This window comes from Miniopterus schreibersii (genome assembly GCF_964146895.1).
Source record: "Miniopterus schreibersii genome assembly, chromosome: 4".
Taxonomy (NCBI): Eukaryota; Metazoa; Chordata; class Mammalia; order Chiroptera; family Miniopteridae; genus Miniopterus; species Miniopterus schreibersii.
The window spans coordinates 72156651-72179250 of NC_138105.1; the positions used below are offsets into that span (position 1 = coordinate 72156651).

General features: G+C 50.2%; 3 protein-coding genes across 7 annotated transcripts in view; 1 reads left to right on the forward strand and 2 right to left on the reverse strand.

The window, feature by feature from the left end:
- Positions 1 to 22600, forward strand: part of LOC308556324 (olfactory receptor 1f45-like) — a gene marked incomplete at both ends in the record, with an annotated part of 504663 nt that overhangs the window by 113482 nt on the left and 368581 nt on the right.
- On the reverse strand, positions 5 to 10657 carry ILVBL (ilvB acetolactate synthase like). 5 transcript variants are annotated; one of them, XM_081136783.1, is made up of 16 exons: positions 10180 to 10657; positions 9501 to 9645; positions 7552 to 7753; positions 7304 to 7431; positions 7081 to 7219; positions 6880 to 6991; positions 4279 to 4378; positions 4047 to 4144; positions 3795 to 3931; positions 2454 to 2588; positions 1392 to 1506; positions 1139 to 1308; positions 992 to 1062; positions 840 to 911; positions 578 to 683; positions 5 to 452 (listed from the first exon to the last, which is right to left on the reverse strand). In XM_081136783.1, exons 2-16 carry the CDS (start codon positions 9633 to 9635, stop codon positions 274 to 276), a joined length of 1899 nt encoding a protein of 632 aa, XP_080992909.1. In that variant the 5' UTR covers positions 9636 to 9645; positions 10180 to 10657; the 3' UTR covers positions 5 to 273. The 5 variants fall into 5 exon arrangements, with proteins under 5 accessions (XP_080992909.1, XP_080992911.1, XP_080992910.1 ...); XM_081136785.1 differs by having other exon boundaries at positions 10216 to 10331; XM_081136784.1 differs by having other exon boundaries at positions 10176 to 10305.
- LOC308555613 (olfactory receptor 10T2-like) lies at positions 15314 to 16333 on the reverse strand (the record flags this gene model as incomplete). Its single annotated transcript, XM_081134011.1, has 1 exon — positions 15314 to 16333. A coding segment is annotated over one exon (1020 nt), but the record flags the coding sequence as incomplete, so codon positions are not given.

A 22600-nucleotide genomic window follows, 5' to 3' on the forward strand; every position in this document is an offset into this window, starting at 1 on the left:
TGGGATGAGTACTTGGGCCCACATGGACCAGAGGTGGTTTATTCAGTGTGTAAGAAAATAGGAGAGAAAGGGCACAATTAGGACCACAAGAAAAAGGCCCCAGAGCTTGCCAGTGCTTCCAGGGAGACTTTCTGAACCCTGACCCCTCCAGCCCCTCCCTGACCTCAGGGAGGATTGTAGGGTCACTGGCCCCATGGGATAGGCCCAGGGGAGGCAAGGATGAGACTCCAGGCCCGCCAGGCAGTCCAGGGGTAGGAAGGCACCCACGAGGCCCTACACAGCAATGGAGCCATCGCGGAAGTCCGTCCTCCCAATGAGGACGTTGACCACGACTGGATGGCCATCTCGGCACTGTTGCTGGGCATCACGAAGCACCTTGGCCACCTGATCCTCATTCTCCCGTGAAAGCAGCAAGCCCTGGGCCCCCAGACCTATGGCTGCTTTGTGATAATCTGAAAAGGGAGGTCAAGTCAGATGTGGCAAGGACCCAGCCCAACCATGTAGCCAGCCCAAGAGAGGAACACACACCCAGCCAAGCCCAAGCTGGGTATAGCCTCCCCCATGCCAGGCCCCTCACCAGTGTAGGCCAGGCCACAGGCCACATTGCTGCCCAAAGAGGGCACCTGCTCTCGAGAAATCTGGGTCCAGCCAGCATCATTCCCTATCAAGGCCATCACTGGGATCTGCAGGGAGAGGAGGAGGCCAGGCCACAATATTCAGCCCCCAGGCTTGGCTAGCCAGAGGACACAGAGACAGACAGAAATAACTCTGTCCCCAGCCCAGCCCAGCCCCGATGACATCTCCCAGAACCCCAGGCTTCACCTGGGGCAGCCAGTTACCTTATGTCTGACTAAGGTGTCAAATTCGATGAGGCTGTACCCAAAAGCTCCATCCCCAAACAGGCACCAGACCTGAGGTGGTATAGGACATGGTTGGGATAGTTCATGGCCCAAAGAGAAGCAAGCCTCATGCCTCCAGTGCCCTGACTCACCTCAGCATCTGGCCGGCACAGTTTGGCCCCAAGTGCAAATCCTGCACCAACTCCCAGAGTCCCGAAGGCCCCTAGGAGAACCAAGAGCAGGTGGGTGTGAAGGGGACTGAATGGTACAAGCTACCCCAGGTGTAGGCCCTTCCTTACCAGGATCAAGCCAGCAGAGGGGGCCACGGGGCTGCACCAGGTGGGCAGCAGTGCCCACAAAGTCCCCGCCATCCACCACCAGAATTGAGTTGTCGGGCAAAGTTTCCTCCACCAGCTGCAGCACCCGCACCGGGTTCAGGTGTTGGGCTACAGGCATCACCGCCTTCTCCCTGCAATAGAGCAGTGCAGGTCAGCAGGACCAGCAGCAGACCCTGCTGGGAACCCCTCAGCCTTCATGTCCACCAGCCCCCACCGAAAGGACTGCTCCTTCTGCTGGTCGGCTTGCCGAAGCTCCTCTGCCCAGTCTGAGGCCCATGTCTGGTCCTGAAGGCCCTCCACCAGCTTCAACACAAAGGAGCCCACATCTCCTGGGGAAGGAAGAGGGCACAGCTGCAGAGAGGTGGCCTCCTCCTGCCCTTCCAGTACAAGAGGCCCCAAGACAGCAGGAAGCCAACAGTAGCATTGGAGCAGGAGGCAAGGAGGCAGGCCAGGGGTGCTCCTTGGGCAAACTGGGAACACGCACCCCAGCGCCAGCTGGAATCAGGGTAGGGCAGCCAGGGTGACGCCGCCTGCCCCCATCATGCCTCAGATCAGGCAGTCCTATCAATCCTTCCTCTCTTTCACTAAAAACACCTCTATCTGCCAAGCATCTCTCTACAACCCAGGCACACAGAGTGCTTGTGAACAAATATACAAGCTGGTGATGATGTACTTTTCATCATCTGCATTCAGAAATGATCACCTGGAGGCTCAGAGAAGCTGCTTCTCCTCCCTGTCCATCACCAGGCCTTGTCATTTCTGTCCTGACCCTGTTTAACAGACCCCTTGATACCGCCTGGCCCTTCCAACTCCCTGCCCACCCAGCTGCTACAGCAGACCTTCCCAAATATGAATGCAACAGTGCCACTTCTCTGTTTAACACAGAGTTCCCTGTCACCAACACTGCAGGGAAGTCAATGTCCTTGGAACGATGAGCAAAGTGGGGCACAGAGAGGCCATGGGAGAGGACTGAAGAGGGGTGGAGGTTATGAGAGAATGACAGAGGCCTCAGGGGCCAAGGAGTGAGCGCTCTGTCCTAACAGCAGCGGGCAGCATGAGAGGGTTTGCAGCAGGGGTCATGATCACATGCACATTCCCAGGCCTTCCCTCTGGTACACACCCACATTTGTCCGTCAAGAAGCAACCATCAGTCTGAGAGCCAAATATACCCCATAGGGCAAGGTCCAGAACCCAAAATCCAACTCAAGGTAGCTGCAGCAGAGGCCGGGAAGAGAGGGCCCAGAAGGAGCATGTGTGGGGGGCATTAGGGGCTCACCCTGCACAGCCTCCTGGGGCTTCCAGAACATGTCTGAGTTGATCAACATATCTTTCCGGTTACGGTTGACAATGATGATCTTGCTGCTTCGGCTGAGGACACGGCCATAGGACAGGCGGAAGTCACACACAATTCCTGGGGTGGGATAGGGGAACAGTGGATGGATGGCCAGTGTCCTGGGAGGTGCCCATTACCTAACTTAACCCACTGGAGCACACTGAATACAAAAGGGTACCCATTCTTTTTCTTTTTTTTAAAATATATCTTTACTGATTTCAGAGAAAGGAAAGGAGAGGGAGAGAGAAAAACATCAATGATGAGAGAGTCATCAATCAGCTGCCTCCTGCATGCGCCCCACGGGAGGTCGAGCCCGCAACCCGGGCATGTACCCTGACTGGGAATTGAACCGTGATCTCCTGGATCATAGGTCAATGCTCAACCACTGAGCCACGCCGGCCGGGCAGGGTACCTGTTCTTTACCTCTCCCTGGACCCATGCCACCTGCAATGACTTTGTAGCTCCCCAGCCCATCCTGGGCTGGCCTCAGGATGTGCTTTGGCCAGCAGAATGTGTCAGGAGTGCTGGCATGCGTTCCTGAGACCAGCCTTCAATATGCCTTGCAACTTCCACTCTCCCTCTCTTAAAATAAACTTGCTCCCCCAGCCCTACATGTTCCCCATCCTCCACCAAGTGAACCAGCCCAGGCCAGCCTGCTGGATGGTGAGGAACACGGAGGAGGAGATATAGGGAAGAGTGAGAACTCAGAATCCCAGCTGAGGCCATGCTAGCCCAGCTATAGCCCCAGCCAACCCCCAAGTATCTGAGCTAGCCCAGCCTGATTGGCACAGCTGCCCTCTTGCCTCCCAACCACAGACTCCTGAATGAGCCCTGCCAAAAGCAGAAAAACTACCACCTTACCTGTAGATGGGTCTCTAGAAATAATAACTGCATTTTAAGGCACTGAGTTTGGGAATGGTTATAGCTATCAGCAATAGCTAACTGATACAAGTATTATGTGTCAGCAGACTTCAGAACACTTTATGTGAAAATGTATATGCCGTATGTGTACATGCTGTATAAAGTATAAATACTGTATAACACATGCAAATGCTGTGCAGAAAGTTCCACACTCTCTGTGTGTCCTCCTTTGGGCAAAGCTGAGTCACAGCACACAACTGCAACCTGGCAAGAGTTCACCTGAATTTCAAATTCAGAGTTGTTCAAAACCCTTGCCAGGAGAAGGGGTAGGGCCAGTGAGTACCAGAATAGTAGGGGCAGGATCACAGGGCAAGGGAGATCCTGGAGAGAGGAAAAGGGAAGGGTGAGGAGGCTGAGGCCCACCTGCCAGGAGGACAACGTCTGCCTTCTTCAGGGCGGCACTTCGGTTCTGCCGGATGTGGAGGGGGTGGTTTCGGCCCAGCAACCCTCGTGCCATCCCACCCAGGAAGCAGGGGACACCCAGGGTCTCCACGGCAGCCCTGCAGGTCCAGGTAAACAGAGGTAAGTATGGCCAAGGGCCTGCCCATCCCCACAGGGCACCAGGGGACCAGGGATCAGGAATGTGACAGTAAAGGCAGGGCTAAGGCTTCTCACCGAAGCTTGTCTGCAGGTGTCGGGGGCAGTAGGGCCTGGCTCCCCAGAACCACAAGGGGCCTTTTGGCCCGGCTCAAGATCTCCACACAGCGCTGAACCTGGGGGAAGAGGTGGGGCTCAAAGAGCCGACCCTGAGTCACCATAAGCCTCCAAAATCAAAGCCCCAATGCTGACTCAGGGACAGGCTGTCCTGCCAGGTGGGGTCCTTGGCCAGGGAAGAGAGACAATTTACCTGCTGGGGGGATGCCTGGGGGATGTCCAGAGGCAGGGGCCCTTCAGGACGAGGCTCCCAGGCTCCTGCAAAGAGATTGGCCAGGTGATTCTCTAAGTACCTGCGAAGAAGAGAGGAAAGGGTGGTTACCAGGATTCATTACTGAGGTTCCAGGAGCTGAAGGAGGAGAGGGCCAGGAGGGAAGTGGGACAGGCACAGGGGTGGTCGAGCAATAGCCCAGAGCCAGACAAACCCCAGTGGCCAAGTCTCTAGCAGCCAGTTTCCCCTTGGAAGCTTCTGATGACCACCCCAACCTGATACAGACCCTCAGAAACAAGTGTCACAGGCATAGAGTGCCAGGATCAGGGCCACAGCAACAGGGTCAGGCAGAGGTGGCTCTGCTGCTTCTTAACTGTGTGACTTTTGGCAAATGACTTAAGCTTTCTGAGCATCCCACACTGTAAAATGTAAAAGGAAACCTCCTTCCCATGGTTCAGTCAACTATCCATTCAGGATATAAAGCACTTTGCAAAACCCTCCATCAGTGGCAGCTATTAACATCATCAGTACGCTTGCCTCTTTCACTGGCTTCTGACATCCCTTTCTCTGTCTCCTTACTCATTGGGTCACAGGGCCCTGACTTTCCATAAAGCCCCATGCAGGGCTCTGAAGATACACAGATAAATCCTGCTCAGCTCTGCCCTCAAGAACACCCAGTCCAGCCAAAACCAGATACATGGGTGTTGGCAGGAAGCAGTCAGAACCAGAAGCTTATGTTTCTCTTTGGAGTCAAGATGGAAAGAATGAGAAGAGGCCAAGGGAGGAACCATTGAAAGAAAAGGCAATTTTTCTGCTTAAAAATTCTGCCTTCCAGGTAACCAATCAATGTGTCTCTCATATCAATGTTTCTCTCTCTCTCCCCCTTCCTCCTTTTCACTCTCTCTAAAAATCAATGAAAAAAAATATCCTCAGTGAGGTTTAACAAAAACAAACAAAAATTCGGACTCCCAGATATGGTTACTTACCACTTCCTATGTGTTAGGACCTCTGAACCCCCTTCTCTATTTCTGGTTCCCTAACCACGTTGCAGGAAGGCTAGGAGACACATTGCCTTACATTTGACATGACACTGGACTCAGCCCTGTTCTTATTTAAGATAATAATGATTAATTATTTTATACTTCAGCATTTGCACTATCAAAACGATCTCATTTTATTCTTCATAGACTCTTAATCTAGAGAGAAAAGCAGGCAACATCCATTTTACAGATGAGCAAGCTGAAGTTAAGAAAGGTTTAATCACATTATATGTAAGTCAAATCATTACGCTGTACACCTTCAACTTATAGAGTGCTGCCTGTCAATTATAGCTCAACAAAAATGGGGGAAATGGTTTAATCGTTTGCTCAAGTTAACACAGCTATTTAGCAGCCGTCCTGGGATTTGAACCCATGTCTCTAGACTTTTATTTCATTCATTAGATAGCACACAGCTCTGTGGGTAAAGCACTAAAGGCTCCTCCAGGCTGAATTCTCGTATGCCATTAACAAACTGGATGACTTCATGCAAGTCATTAAGTAAAATACCTTAATTCAAAGGGTTGTTATAAAAGACATTGAGTAAAACTGCTACTCCTTGAGCTGCACCTCAAGGCACATCTCCCATGCCCAGGGTTCAGGAACTTGTCTGTCTTGTTCACTGTCACCCACGCCCATCCTGGTACCTAGCACACAGTGGCACTCACTAAATATATGGAGGACTGGAAGGAGCAGGGGCAAGGATAGGCAAAGGGGGGGGATGATTCTTCTTCCTCCTGTGCTGTTTCAGCCAGGCCTACCTCAGTGGTGACCAAAAATGGACCTTTTGCATACCCCTACTCAAGCTGTGCCCTACCTGGAACCCATCCTATCTGCTCAACTGAAGGAAGTGCCCCTCAAACACCTTAGCTCTTCTAAGAAAACCTTCAGGCTTGTCCCAAGCTAGCCCCACTACCCTGCTCTCTCCAAGATCCTGCCACTTGCCACTCAAAGCCCCAGAGTGAGCTGTGCCCATGTCATGGGCCTGCAGGGACCCACTGTCCTTTCTCCAGGCACTCAAATGTGATCCATCCATGTCTCTGTATCTCTCAGCCACTACCCAGATCCAGGCCACCATCACCTCTCATCCTGGGGACAACTACACCTCCTCCCTGGTTTCCCAGCTTCTACCCAACCACAGTCCATTCTCCAAACAACAGCCAGAAGAAACATAATAAAATCCTGAAGCAGGGTATCCCAAACCTCTGATTAAGGCCCTGCAATGCTTCTTAACGGAGCTGAGATTAAAAGTAAAACTGCAGGCACTCCCAGTGGGCCATGCTAGCTGCTCTAAACTCAGCCCCTGCCCCTTCTCCTCTTTGCTCACCTGCTGCTGCCACACAGGCCACCTTGCTTTCCCAACCCACTAAGTTTGTTCCTGCCTCAGGACTTTTGCATATGCTATACCCTCCACCTGGAATGCTCTTCCCATGAATGGCTCCTCTCAAGTGATGTGCAAATCAACGAATGGGTCAAATGAGGGATAAGTGCTAGCAAGAGGTTGCAGGAGAAGGGAGGAGGGCATGGTGGGGGTGGGGCTACGCACCAAGAAACTCCTCGACCCATAAGGCCCTTGGGCGGCTTGGCTGGCACCATCTCCTTCTGGACCATGAAGTAGGGATACAGCACATCAATGGGCAGCTCCACAAACACTGGGCCTAGGGAAGCAGGGAGAACACTGAGCCTGCCAGGCCTCCCTAGCCCCAGGTCCTAGGACCTGACCACTACCCAGCCCTCTAACACCTACCTGGGGTCCCTGACTGGGCAACAGCCATTGCGGTCCTCAGAGTGGGAATGATGTCCCGCACCCTGTGCACAGAAGCACAGAACTTGCAGAGTGGCCGGAACAAGGACATCTGATCAATGGCCTGGAGTGCACCCCGGTTCTGGCGGAGACGGGTTGAGGGGAGTTACCATGTGAGCCCTTTAAACCTCTCTGGAGCCCCCACCACCTCCTGAGGACAGGGCACCTGCAGCAGAGTACTGGCGGCCCCACCCAGAAGCAGTACTGGGGACTGGGCTATCTGGGCATTCTTCACTGCTGTCACTGTGTTGGTGAGGCCAGGGCCTGCCGTCACTGCCACCACGCCCACAGTGCCTGGAACACAGACCCTGTCACCCTCTGCACCCATGCTCATCCTCCTGGTCACCCCCCAAAAAACCCTGCCCCTCAAAGATCCCCCATCCCAGCCCCCAGCCCTCTCCACTCTGCTCTCACCGGTCAGGCGGGCCACAGCATCAGCAGCAAACACGGCCGTGACTTCATGGCGTGTGTCCACCACACGGATGCCCAGCTTCTCACAGGCCACCAGCAGCGGGGAAATATGCCCACCAACCAGTGTGAAGAGGAACCTCACACCATGAGCCCTCAGCACGACCGCCACGCTCTCCCCACCATGCCGGATGCTCACCTTGTCCACCTGAGTCCATGAAGCAGAAGAGCAAGACTGTCAAGAACCAGGGCAAGGGTACCAGGGCAGGTGGGAAGAGGTGTGATCTCCCACATCCAGGAAGGAGAGAGGGAGCAGGGTCAGAGGGCTGGGGAAGGCACATCATTTTACCAGATCCTCATGTCATTACAGTTGATCCTGAACAACACAGGGGTTAGAGGTCCCAAGCCCCACACAATCAAAAATTCACGGATAACTTTTGACTCCCCCAAAACTTAACTACTAATAGCCTATTCACTGGAAGTCTTATCGATAATATAAGCAGTTGATTAACACATATTTTGTGGGTTAACACATATTTTGTGGGTTAAATGCAGAATATACTGTATTCTTACAATAAAGTAAGCTAGGGAAAAAATGACATTATTAAGAAAATTATAAGAAAAAATATACTTACTGTATTCTGTTATTTATTGAAAAAATCTGCACATAAGTGGACCCATGTTAGTCAAGGGTTAACTATATATCCTTTTTCAGCTAAGGGGACCAAGACTTGCACAAGCAAGATTCAAAGTCCCATAAAATCAACACTGTTAAGCACCCTGCTCTACACTGTCAGCCCAGGGATGGTGGGAAAATCAGGGAGAGAGGGGGAAGGTGGATCTACAGCACCCAGGGAAGAAGTGTGGCCAACAGCCAACAGCACAAGGCAAGAGTTACCAGCTATGACTCCAGAACTGTCTGCCCTCAAATATCAGGGCCTGGTAGCCTGACTGTTGACTCCAACCTACCAGGTTCCCTCCCATTCACTGGGCCAGGCCCAGCTGATGGGCTGCCCACCATCAAATGCCTGGCAGTGGGAGCAGCCTCCCAGCCCCAGATTCCACACAGTCCCAAACACCAGAGGACTTTGCCTTAAAGCTCCCCAAGTCCTCAAGGCCAGTGGCGCTGCTTCTGTCTAAAAGAGGAAAGACTGAAAATAGGTCAAAGTTGCTCCAGGCTAGGAGAGGAAAAGCTGGGGAATGGATCTGGGGAAGGGGTAAATTTCTAAGAGAGGAGCCAAGTAGTTCAGAGCCAGGTCTGCAGGGTCAGCTTTTCCCCAAAGAGGTCATCTGAAGCAAGCTACCACACAACCTCTCTGAGCCTCAGTTTTCTCTGAGGAAAATGCAGACAGAAACAAGGGCATCTATTCAGGAACATGTTGCGTATATGAGATAATCCCTCTGAAACACTGAGCTCAGCAGAGAGCAATTGTCACAGCTCAGCAGGGAGCAACTATCTCTGGTGCTTGTCTCCCTAGCAGTAGCACTGACACCACTGTGGTCTGTGAAAAGGGTTCAAGCCCCCTGGGGAAGGAGGTGCATGGGGTGTTGAGTGCCCTGGCTGCTGTAGCTTCCCCATTATCTCTTTTACATATATACATATATATACATATATATGCATCTTTATTGATTTCGGAGAGGGAGAGAGACAGAAACACCAATGATGAGTCATTGATCCGCTGCCTCCTGCAAGGCCCCTACTGGAGATCGAGCCCGAAACCCAGGCATGTGCCCTGACCAAGAATGGAACCACCATCTCCTGGATCATAGGTCCATGCTCAACCTGTGAGCCACGCCCAGAGGGGCCCTATTATCTCTTACAAGGCAAATTCCAAGGCTCATGTGCTTGGCAATAGGGGTAGGGCCCTGGAAAGAATCTCCTGACAGCCCCTCGAGCAGGGAGCTCGGCCCTCCTTTGGTTGCCCCCAGCTCGCCTCCCATAGGTGGCCCCGCACCTTGTGCGTCAAACGATATAAGAGCCCCAGGCGATGCGCGGCACCCAGCACTGCAGCCACCAGCGTCCCGCAGACCAGGAGTAGGAAGGAGGGGAAGAAGTTCCCCGCAGGGGCGGCGGCCGCGGAGACCTCCATAAGGTGACACCTAAAGGAAAAAGAGCAGTTCCAGTGCCTGGACTCAAAGATAAATTATCCGGAAGGCACGCCCCTCTCCCACACGGATCTGGGCCACGCCTCTTCCCCGGAGTTTCTGCATGGCCACGCCCCTTACGCTGCAAAGCTCGTTCCAAAGCTATGCACCTCAGGGGCCAGGCCACGCCTCTGGGGATCCAGACCGAAACCCTTGCATCGCTGGGCTCCCAGCCTTATGTCGCCACCACCCAGACTAGGCGACTACAGGTCAATGCGACTTCAAAATAGTTATTTTCCCGCTTACCTGCTTCTCAATGGATCGCCCCTCTTTTACGTCAAGATGCCGAATGTCAGCCCCAGTGGAGAGCCCCCCCGTCTACGTCACCAAGAGTGATGAGGACACGCCCCAGGTTGGTGGGCGCGACCCCTCTCCTCAAGCGAGACCCACCCCCAAGAGAGCGCCGAAGCCCTAGCCCGACCCCGATCCCGAGGTTAGGTCACACCAGGTTGTTTCCTCGACACCCGGGACACTTCAACCTTTACCTACAAGAAATGGCGCTGACTCCAGAGGAATTCCGCGCACCTTCTTATCACTTGACCAAGGGCACGGCCGCGCTCCTTTCGCCTACACTGCCCCGGAGCACCCTACAGTCTGGCCCCTTGCGCGTGCGCAGAGCCGAGGCCACGCTCCTGTGCACTAGCAGCTCCTTTAAGACCTCTGTCTCTACTGGCCGCCTCGAGCACAGGCCCCGCCTTTTCTCTCCTTTCATTGGCTCACACTGCAAGCTTCACGCTCTTCTGTACAGGAGGCCACGCCTATCGGCGTCTGCCATTTGCCAAGACCCTCTCGGGCCCACCTTCCGTGCTCTCCCATTGGCCCCACATTGCAGGCCCTTTTTCGGGCCTTCCGAGCCCAGCCCTGTGGCCTAACCGCTTCAGGTTGGCGGGGCCTGGAAGGTCACGGGCCCGCTGCCCGGAGTCCACCACCCGAGGCCTCTTCCCAAACACGTCCCGCCCCTCGTTCTGGCATCAGGTCCCGCCTCCTAGGGTACCGCACCCAGGCAAAGGCGGGCCCCGCCCCCTCCCGTAGGCCCGCCTCCGCTGTTGGCCCCACCCCACTTCTTGGGGTTTCTCTGCTCCAAGTGCTGGGGAACCGACCCTCTAAAGCCGGGTGGCCCCTCGTTCTAGCCCGTGTTCCACCGTATTCCAGCGGTTTGGCCTCGGGAAAATGATCGCCGCATCAGTAATGGGGGAGTAATTCTGGTACCGAGCGTCCTGCTTCTGTCCAAGACAAATCCTGCCATTTTTACACTGGCTTCTATCCCGTGTCAACTTTGGGGATTTTCCTCTAAGGATTACACTCCATCGTTAATTTTATCTTCCACTGAATCATTACTAGATTTTAATTTAACTCATTAAAAAAATTTTCACAACAAAAGAAAGAAAAAAATTTTTTTTAAAAAACTCCTTTGGCCCCACATTCTCTACATGTCGCTGTCCCTTTGCTCCTATTTTTAGCGAAATTCCTCCACTTGCTGTCCACCTGAGCCCTCCTACTTACCTTCTTGAATCCACTCTAAACAGGCTTTTCCCACACACACACCCTGAGAGCTGTTCTGGATTATTCCAACAGTCTCCAAACGGGTCCCCTCTTCTTTCTGTTTCTCACCTACCAGCTTAACCCCACTCTCCCTGCCTATAATTAACAGGATAAAATGCAAACTTCTTAGAAGGGGCTTCTAGGCCTAATTAAACTCCTAAAGCCAATAATGAAATAGTGATCATTATTTTCTGTCAAGTACTTATGTGCAAGAGCTGTTCCACACACTTTTGACATATTAACTCATTTAATTTTCACAACACCCTGTAAGGGAGATGTATTATCATTATCCTATTTTACAGATGAGGAAACACAGAGAGGTTAAGGAACTTGCCCAAGGTCACACAGCTTGTAAGTGAAAGAGGCAGAAAGTGAACTCAGGCAGTACTGCCTGGGCTCCCATAGTGGGAGCACCTCAAGAATGGGTACCATGTTTCAACCATATGGCTTCTCCATGCCTACAGGGTGTAGTGTTTGGGGCCCACCCAGATCCCCTTGTGCTTACATCGGATTTCATTCTAAGTGAGTTGGGAAGCCAGAAAGGATTTTGACCAGACTAAGTCACACAAAACATGCACACGATTGTTCATAGGAGCCTTATTTGTAACAGCCAAAAACTAGAAAAATCAAAATATCCTCCCATAGGTGAATGGTTAAACACACTGTGGTCCATCTTCACCATGGAACACTGCTCAACAATAAAACATGTAGGTTCAGGAGCCACCACAAGATGTGCCTCCGTGGTATGTGGATTGTTTTGAGCTAACGGCAACCAGGACCCTGCAGGCTCAAGAGAAATTTCTGCCCTACCTACCTAGAAGGATTTGAATTAAGGACCTTGCCCATAATAAGAGATTATCAGAAATAACCTTTTTTGGCCTATCTATAGGGCAGGGCAAACTTCTAATTACTGAACATCTGTTCCTTAACATCCTGCTATGACCTTCCTTCCCTCTGAAGCCACAAAGTGCCTTATGTTATCCTTAGCTCAGAATGTCAAATATGCTTCAGTTTCCCTTTATGTCTTTGAGCCTCTCATGTATGAAGGGTTCCCATAAATATGTATGTAATTAATTTGGTCATTTTCTCTTGCTAATCTGTCTCCTGTCTATTTGATTATTAGACCTGCTGAAAGAACCTTAAGGGTAGAGGAAAGTTTCTTCCTCCCCTACAAGGAATAAACTATTGAAACACACAACTTGGATGAATTGTAAAATAATTATGCTCAGAGAACAGATTTGTGGTTGTCAGAGGAAGGGGAAGAAGGGGATGAGGGTGAAGGTGGTCAAAAGGTACAAACTTACAGTTGTAAAATAAATAAATCCTGGGGGTGTAATGTACAGCATGGAGACTATAGTTAATAATATGTTTGTAAATTGGAAAGCTGCTAAGATCCTGCTAAGATGCAGGTAAATAAGTTCTGAAGATGGATAGCGGTGATGGTTGCTCAACCACGTAAATGTATTTAATGGCACTTAAAATGGTTAAGATGGTCAACATTGTTTTATTGAATTTTTTTTGTTTTGAGGGAGAGAGAGAGAAAACAACAACAACACATTGATAGGAGAGCAAAACATCAATCACATCAATCAGCTGCCTCCTGCATGCCCCCTCCTGCAGGGATCAAGCCCAAAACCCGGGCATGTGTCCTGACTGGGAATGGAACCGGCAACCTTTTGATGTATGGGACAGCACTCCAACCAACTGAGCCACCCAGCAGGGAGATCAGAAATTTTTTTTAAGCTTGTAGGTCGCCAGACCATGAGAGGCCTTCCCAGGGCTTGAAGGACAGCTCTTACATTCCAAACTGGATGCAGTGAATGGATGACTCTTCAGGCTATAGTCCCTGGAGTGGGGTACTGTATGTATTAGAAGGAGGGGTGCATGGATATTGTGTGACTTTGTGTCTGGCTTATTTTATTTAGTATAATGTCCTCTAGGTTCATCCACATTATAGCATGTGTCAAAATTTCTTTCCTTTTTAAAGCTGAATTATATTTAATTGTATGTATATCCACACATTGCTTATCTATTCACCCATTGATGAACACTTGGGTTGCTTCCAGCTTTTGGCCATTGTGAGTGATACTGCTATTACCATGGGTGCACAACATGTCTTCGAAACCCTGTTTTCAATTATTTTGCATGTATATCCAGAAGTTGAATTGCTACATCAGATAGTAGTTCTATTTTTTTATTTTTTAACGAGCCACCATAACGTTCTCCAACAGCAGCTGCACCATTTTATATTCCCACCAACAGTGCACAAGTGTTCCAGTTTCTCCATATCTCTGCCAACAGTTGTTATTTTCTGGGGGTTTTGTACTAACCATCCTGATAGAAGTGATAACATAACTTTTAATTCATCATTTTGCCAACAGTCATTCTTTGTTTAATTTTGCCAATGCTTCCCCCAGGAAAGAGATAGAATGAAAGCCCTATCCTAACACAAACAAGTGTCAAATTCTGTTGCCCTGGCTGGTGTGGCTCAGTTGGTTTGGCATAGTCTTATGCACGGAAAGGTCACCAGTTCAATTCCTGGGCAGGGCACACGCCCAGGCTGTGGGTTAAACCCCTGGCTCGAGTGCCTACAGGAGGCAACCGATCTATGTTTCTCTCACATCAATGTCTCTCTCCCCCTCCCTTCTCTCCCTAAAAAATCAATAAAACTTTTTCTTTAATTCTGTTTTCCGAAAGAGGGAGTTAAGGTGGCCAAGCCACACTAAAGGAACACTACAACCCATGTTTCCCTACATGACATTCATGTACTATTCCTGACTAATTGTATTCTAGAACCACCCAATTCCCCCAAAATTGTACCAGCGGGAAATGAGCTGAGAAAGTTTCAGTAGAGGCCATGGGGACAGAGGACAATGAGGAGTCTCCCAGAGGACAAAGCTAGATATGGAAAGAAAATGAGCCATCTTTACTCCCTATAAGTTTTTAAATCTTGCCCCTCCGTCTTTAGCATCTGGATAGTCGCAAGGGGAGGGATGGGAAGGCAAACTGTTTCAGCTGAGTGAGAGAAGCCAGATGCAAATCGCCATGTATTAAATGATTCCGCTTACATGAAATACCTTTAGAATGGCAAATTTTATAGTAACAGAGAGTAGATTAGAGACCGAGGGGAGGGGGAAATGGGGAATCATTGCTTAATGGACACAGCGTTTCAGTTTAAGATGGAAAAAAGTTTGGGAAATAGACCCTGGTGATGGTTGCGCTAAACTGTGAATGCGATTAATGCCACTGAATGGTACACTAAAAAAAAAGGTTAATACAACAAATTTTATGTTGTCTATATCTTACCACAATAAAATGTTTTAAATTCCCCCTTCTTTCCTTTTCTCCCGTCATGCACCAAAAGAATAAATGATCCAAAGGGAAGAGAGCCGAGGATAATCGTGAAAACAGCCGCAGTTAGGGGCACAACCCTGCAGGAAAAATAAAGGCAGCCTTGGGCCCGGCCGGGCGTGGCTCAGCGGTTGAGCATCGACCTAGGATCCAGGTGATCGGGGTTCGATTCCCGATCAGGGCACATGCCCGGGTTGCGGGCTGCAGCCGATCAATGACTCTCTCACCATTGATGTTTCTCTCTCTCTCTCTCTCCCTCTCCTTTCCTCTCTCTGAAATCAATAAAGAGATTTTTTTTTTTTTAATTTTAAAAAAGGCAGCCTTGGGTTGGTGACAAACAGCCACACACACACACACATCCCAAAAAAGTAGGAAAAGTTCCGGATGAGACAAGATAAAGGGATGCTGGCCCCAGGCCGAGGCCCTGCTCACCGCTGACCGAGTCCCTGCCTCCCCTGCCCGTCGCGGCCGGGCCGGGTCAGCGGCGCCCCCACTGGTGGCCAAGCTGCACTGCAGGCGGCTCGCGGCCCCTCCCCCCGGCCCCAAAGCCAAGGCGATCGCGACGGGAGGAAAAGGCAGCCTTTAGGGCGTCCTGCAAGGTCGCAGGCACTCATTCAATAGGCTGTTGCAGCTCAGTTCCCGGGAGCGGCCCCCGTTTTCCAGGTGGGGAAGCAGCGTCGGGCGGGGCGCGCGACCGCGGAAATGCGGGGCGGGGACGCAGGACGAGCGCTCACTTGCGAGCCCCGCGGCTTCGCGCCAGGGTCCTCCTCAGCGCCACCCTCACCTCCTTGTTGCGCAGAGTGTACACCACGGGGTTGAGCAGCGGCGTGACCACCGTGTAGAAGACAGCCACCAGGCGGTCCCGGTCGGGGTGCCCCCCCGAGTCGGGGCGCAGGTAGACGATGGAGGCGCAGCCGAAGTGCACGAGGACCACGGTGAGGTGCGCGGCGCAGGTGGAGGCGGCCTTGCGGCGCCCGGCCGCCGACCGCATCCTGGCCACCGCGGCCGCGATGAGGGCGTAGGAGAGGACAATGAGGAGGAAGGAGACCAGCACCACCAGGACGCTGAGGAAGAAGATGGCCAGGGCCCTGCCCGCGCTCGCGGCGCAGCTGAGCTTCAGGACCGGGCCGATATCGCAGAAAAAGTGCTCCACGCGGTTGCTGCCGCAGAAGGGCGAGGAGAAGATCATGCTGGTCTCGATCAAGGCCACTGAGAAGCCCCAGCCGAAGACCAGGGCTCCCAGGCAGAGGCACACGCTGGGTCTCATGATCACCGAGTAGCGCAGGGGACAGCAGATGGCCACGTAGCGGTCGTAGCCCATCAGGGTGAGCAGGAAGCAGTGGCTGCAACCCAGGCCCAGGAAGAGGAGCATCTGAGCCCGACAGCCGGCGATGGAGATGGAGCGGCTCTCCGCCAGCAGGTGAGCCAGCATGTTAGGGATGGTGACCAGCGTGTAGCAGGTCTCCGAGAGGGACAGCGCCGCCAGGAAGCAGTACATGGGCGTGTGAAGGGTCCGATCTGCATGGATAATGGTGATGATGGTGACGTTGCCACCGAGGGTGACCAGGTACATGAGGAAGAACAGCGTGAAGAGGGTGGCCCTCAGGTCTGGGTGGTTGGAGAAACCCACCAGCACAAACTCTGTCACCAGCCAGGTGACATTTTCCCACTGCTTTTTAGGAGTCTGAGAAGAAAGGACAGAGTAAGTGCGATAGAACAAGTTACTAAGGGTCTGCCAGGCATCACTGGTTTACAAAAAAAGAAGAGAGAGGCTCAGAAATGATGTCAAGTGGCAGGGGGTGGGGGTGGAAGAGAGCAGAGGGGGGATAAATCATGATGGAAAATACATAAAAGAAAACAAAAGAAATGATGTCACTTGTTTTCCAAATACCACCCAGCAAGCGTCTCTTTAATAGCAAGAAAATCATAGATCTGGAAACAACCTAAGTGCCTGTCAACAGATGAGTGGATAACGGAGGTGTGGTGATACACGGTGGAATATTACTCAGCCATGAGAAAGACTGAAATCCTGCCATTTGCAACAACACGGGTGGACCTTAAGGGTACTATTCTAAGGGAAGTGAGTCAGACAGAAAAAGACAAATACCATATGATCTCACTCATATGTGGACTCTGAAAGAGTTAACCTCATAAAAACAGAGTAAAATGGTGGTTGCCAGGGGCTGGAGCGTGGAGGACAAGGAGAGGTGAGGTTTGAGGATACAAGCTTGCAGCCAGTAGATAAATAAGGCCCAGCAGAGCGAATGTAGACAACAGTCTTGTATTATAGTGATCTAACTTGCTAAGAGACTGGATCGTAATTATCCCACCACACAAAAGAGACGATCATTTTGTGACCTGACAGAGTGCCAGTTATTGCTATAACAGCATACCACAGCATATGAAAGTATCAAATAACATGCTGTACACCTTAAACTTACACAATGCTATATGTCAAACACATTTCCATTTTTAAAAAAGAAAAGAAAATCACAGAAACCTATAAGGAATAGATACTTATATATGGGGTAGGGAGAGATGGTAAGAACATCAGTGCCTTATATGAGCCCCCTGGAAACAGATCCTGAGGCAAGGATTCAGGAGCAAATAGTTTATCTGGACCGCCATCCTCCAAAACATGTGTGGAGTGGGGGAGGGAGACAGACAATAAAAGGCGCGTTGTCAAGGAAATTGTCACTGGCGACTAGAATTTAATCCCACCTAGGGAACCCTGAGGGACAAAGAGGAAACTGGGTGTTTATCCATCAACCTCTCGTTTGTCATTGCTTGAGAGTTTCTACCAGGAGACATTAATCTCCCAGCACTTCCAACTTGCCACATGTACAGAGAGTTCAAGGAAATAATAAAAGCCGAGGGGATGTGGGCCAAGAACCTATAGCAACCTCTACAGTCCAAATACCTGAGAAAGGCAAAGCTCGTAACATTGGTCATTACCTAAATTTATTTCAATTTTATAAAAATTTAAAATTTTTATACTTTAAGGGTGCATTGGTGTAAAGATGAATACAGTCTTTAATCCTAAAACTATTTCTTCTGATCTTAAAAGAAATTTTAATACCTTCATGGGACCCCTTAATAGTATTGCCCTGGCCCTAGACACTGTGCCTAATGGACACATATGTATTCTTTAAAAGGAAAGTAACTCTGAAATAATTAACCATTTTGATTCAAATGATGAGGCTTCAGTAGGAATCCTGAATTGTTACAATCAATTACTCTCCATCTCAGAAAAAATATAGCCGTATTGAAATGTTTTTGAGAGTATTTTTCATTTGTTTGGAACATGAGACTCTGTTTTAAAGGAAATGGTCCTAATGTAATCTTTCCCTGCTTATCGAGAGTTAATTGGTTGAGAGATAAACATAGTTCAGCCTGGAGATCCCAAATACACCAACGCAGCCAAGTCAGCCACCATCCCCACAAACAGGGGCTGTGTCAGCCGGAGACCATCACAGGGTCACCAAAATGACCTAGGGGACATTCACAGAAAGAGCAAAATGGCAAACTGTGGGCATAGATGCTCGAAGGGTGTACAGGGGCCAGGGAAGTGGCTGGGCCTGGGTGAGACTGCTGGGCTGATGCCAGGCTTGTCACTCACCCCTGTGTGACCAACCTTGAGCCAGGTGCCCAGATGAAGAAGGTGGGGTTCGTAGAGAGCAGAGTCCTGATTTATTCACCATCTAGTGGCATTTGGGGTACTCTACAAGCCAGTGATCCTTATAAGAAGAGAAAAAGGTGAGGAAATGGCTGTGCCCCTAAAAATCCTCATCCACAGCAATGGGGCCCAAAACTGACAATGGTCATTTAAATGTTTTGGAAGTTTAATTCTGGAAAAATAAATTTTAGATTTTAATTCTGAAGATATATGGAGAAAAACAACAAAAGATGTGCTTTGTCAAGTCCAGAGATATTCAAGGACCATCAAAGAACTTAACAGAAGCAAATAAGCACTGAGGGAGGGATGCCTATGTTTTTCAGGAAGAAAGAAAACCAGGCAGCTGGCAGCAGGCAGCAGGCAGCCATGTTGATCAAGCACAAAGGAGCACACTTCTTCTGTAAAGAGCAAGGTGGTGAACATTTTAGGCTCAGTGGTTGAGCGTGGACCCATGAACCAAGAGATCGCGGTTCGATTCCCGGTCAGGGCACATGCCCGGGTTGCGGGCTCGATCCCCAGTCAGGGGCGTGCAGGAGGCAGCCGATCAATGACTCTCTCATCATTGATGTTTCTCTCTCTCTCTCCCTCTCCCTTCCTCTCTCTGAAATCAATAAAAATCATATATATTTTTAAAAATCTTTAAATTGCCCGGCCTGGCGTGGCTCAGCAGTTGAGCATCGACCTAGGATCCATGAGATTGTGGTTCGATTCCTGGTTGGGGCACATGCCTGGGTTGCGGGCTCAATCCCCAGTCGGGGGTCATGAAGGAGGAGGCCAATCAGTGACTCTCATCATTGATGTTTCTCTCTCTTTCCCTCTCCCTTCCTCTCTCTGAAATCAATAAAGATATGTTTTTAAAAAAATAAAATACAAAAATTAAATTTTAACTTCAGAATAGGGCTAACATTTAAAAAAAAAACTTTAAACAATATCAGAGAGAACATCAAAGCTCTTATATAGAGAGAATGACAGAAACTCAATTGCCTAGAACACTTCACAGAGAAAAAAGTATTGGATATGAATGTCAAAAAATATAATTTCTAAATATCATGAAACATTGTTAAATTGAAATAAACTTATGGGCAAACCACAAACTAGTAAAAGTTGTGATTCTAAAAAGTGTTTTGTTCTTACAAATCATTAAGAAGAAAATGAAAATTTCCAGTTCTAAGTAAGTATTGGGGATATAACATACAGCATGGTGACTATAGTTAATAATATTGTGTTGCATATTTTAAAGTTGCTAAGAGAGTAGATCTTAAAAGTTCTCATCACAAGAATGTTATATGTCAATTATACTTTAATTTTTTAAAAAATGAACACCCTGGCCCACCTTGCCCCCCCCCCCCCAACATTTGTGGAATTCAAATGAAGGCTCATATACCATATGACTGAATATTTAAAGTTAACAAACAATTAAATGAAGTATGTTCTAACTCCTCACATTGAGAAACATACCTTCATAATGACCTGGAAATGGCCTACAGGAATAAATCAGACTTTCTTGGGCATCTTAAAGATGCACTCAGTGTAGGAGTCTCTTCTACCACAACTATTCAACCTCTACTTGCATGCCTCTAAGGACAGGGAGGTCACTCCCTGACAAAAATCCCATGACATAGAGCAGAAATTCTGTGCTCAAAACAACCCTTCTGTAACCTACAAAGACAACAAGACTGAGCTCTGGAATCAGACAGGCCTGCATTTGAATGTTGGTGCCTTCACTTACCGGGGCAGTGTGACCATGGGCAGCTGGTTTTGGCCCTGTAAGCCTCATCTCTGAAAGTGGAGATCGATCCTGTGAGCTCACAGATGATGCCCTGAACAGTGCTACAAACCCTTTGGCCTCAGACTCCTTTCAAGGAGAGACAGGATTGTCATTCTCGGCTTTGCACTGCTGGGGAAGCGGAGCACATGTGGGATAATCTGCTCACATTCTCACCATTGTGGTACCAGGATTCAAAGCCAGGAGTCTGTCTCTGGAGGCTGTGCTTTAAGGGCTGCGAGTTTGCAGGCTTGCTTTTCATTCTACACATATTCACTGAGCATCTGTTCTGTGCTGGGTGCTGCTCTGGGCGCTGAGAACATAGCAAAAAACTAACCAGGCAGAGACCCCCAGCCTTGGAGGTGCAGGAAGTTATAGAGAAGTGAATCAGGCAATAATCCATGAACGTGAAAACTAAATGAGACTGTGTATTGGACAATAAGTGCTACAGAGAAAGACAAGCAATTTTAAGTAGGATGGTCAGGAAAGGGCTTGTTGAGGTTTAATGTTCGGTCACTCTGGAATTTCTCGTTTCCCCTCCCTTGTTTTCTGATCTCATCCCTAGGGCTGGGGATGGGCCAAGGTGGCTTCTCTAGCCAGGCAAAGGCCCTGAATTCACACTTGAAAGAAATGAGCAAATTAGTCAAGAGGATACTAGGAGGAAGAGAGTGTCCTCTATAGAGGCAACAGCTGGTGCAAAGGCCCTGAGGCTGGACTGTGCCTGGAAAAGGAAGAGCAAGGAGGAAGAGAGGGGTAGAAGGAGTGAGAGGTGGGAGGTGATGAGAGCATGTTTTGTAGGGTCTTGTGGGCTCACAGTGAGGACTGCAGCTTCTACACCTAGTCATGTGGGAGCCATGCAGGACTCTGAGCAGAAGAAGGACATGACCTAACTCAGGTGTTCCTGGGTGCCCTCTGGCCACTGTGGGAGAACAGAGTTTGGGGAACATGAGTGGGGAGGATGAGGGCTGGACCATGGAGGTGGTAAGAGATGGACAATATGGACAAATTGTGCAGGAGGAGCCCACTGAATTTTCTGACAGGTTAAGATGTGGGTGTGAGAGAAAGAGCAGGGAGTGGGAGTTGGCAGAGCTGCAACAGGAGGGTGGGGTGAGACCCATCCAGCCAGGAGTCAGAGGGGACTCTGTTCAGTTCAGAGAATGCCAGGGGTAGACACACACCCAGCCTGGTGGACTCATACGGACAGCCAGGCCCCAGTGCACCTTCACCATAGAGGTGGCATCTGTGGCAGGCCCCTGCACCCACCTCAGAGAGAAAGAAGAGGGACTTCCTGAATGGGGCTGAAATTTAAGCTGCAACAGCTGAGAAGTTTGCCTCAAGGTGTCCAGATTGTCACAGGTGAGAGTGTCTGGCCAAAATGAAGTCAGGTTACAGGACTAGAAAGTTCCTTATTTGCATACCTGGAACCTATGAAAATTGCACCTATGGAAAGACCCCCAGGCCAGCTGCTTGTCTGGTGGGAGAGTTAGCGGGAGGTAGTTGGTACTGAGCTCAGGGGCAGGCCAATGGCACTTCCACAGTGAGGCTAAGGGATGAAGAACACGTGGAGTTCGGGTCTGGAGTCTTTCCTTTTCTTCTTCCCCTTTCTTCTCCTCAGGAACAACTCCCTCACCCCCCCACCACCAAAAGCAGGAGCCCCTTCCCCAGCACCTTTGAGCCCTCGCTGCTGAATGACTCTATAGGACTATGTGTGCATTTAGGGCTATGAAGTTCCAGGCACATGTGTGCATGTGTGTGCCTGCTGCTTGCAGGGCACACATGTGTGCATTTGGTACCTCATGTGCTCAGACCACACATGAGCTGGGGGTGAGCTTGGGTGTCTTCTCCAGCCCAGCAAAGGCCCCAAATTCATGCTTACCATGGCCAAGGGAGTTTCCTGCCTGCATCGCTTGCTGCTTGCAGCCTGAGAGGGGAGGGGCTGAAGACCTGGGTCCTGTTATACAGGGGGTCCCTAGAGCTGCTATCCCAGGGGCCCCTCAGCCACTAACAAGCCCCCCAGGGCTCAGGCTGGTGACACCCTATGGGTTTTTTCCCTCCTGGAAACTGGAGGCCCGGGGGTCCACTTCCCAGGCCCCCAGGCTCACATGGCAAAAAATGGGAAAGGACTAATTATGGTTTCTTTTTGTGGACAGCTGTCGCAAATGCACTCCTCACTTTATCAGAGCTCCCCAGGGCCCGTCAGTGCCCACCTGTGCTGGGCAAAGCTGCTACCCCAAGGAAAATGTGCGCCCAACCCTGCCCCAAAGGAGAGAAGGAAGAAGTGGATCGCTTGATGTTCTTATACACACGTTCCCGGGGCTTAACTTCTCAGAGTAACCACAGCTCCTCAGTCCCTCTCCTTGTTCTCCCCAGAATTAATTCGTCATCAAATCTTCTCTACTCTTCCTCCTCAAGTTCCCCATCCCCTCTGCCCCACCCTAACTCAAGCTGCAACATTCCCACCTGTTGCAAAAGCTTGTCATGTCACCTTCCTCTAGTCTGTCCTCTGCACTGGCCACCAGAACAGGAGCTCTGGCTGTGTCCCCTTTCTACTCAGGGACCTTCCATGGCTCCCCATT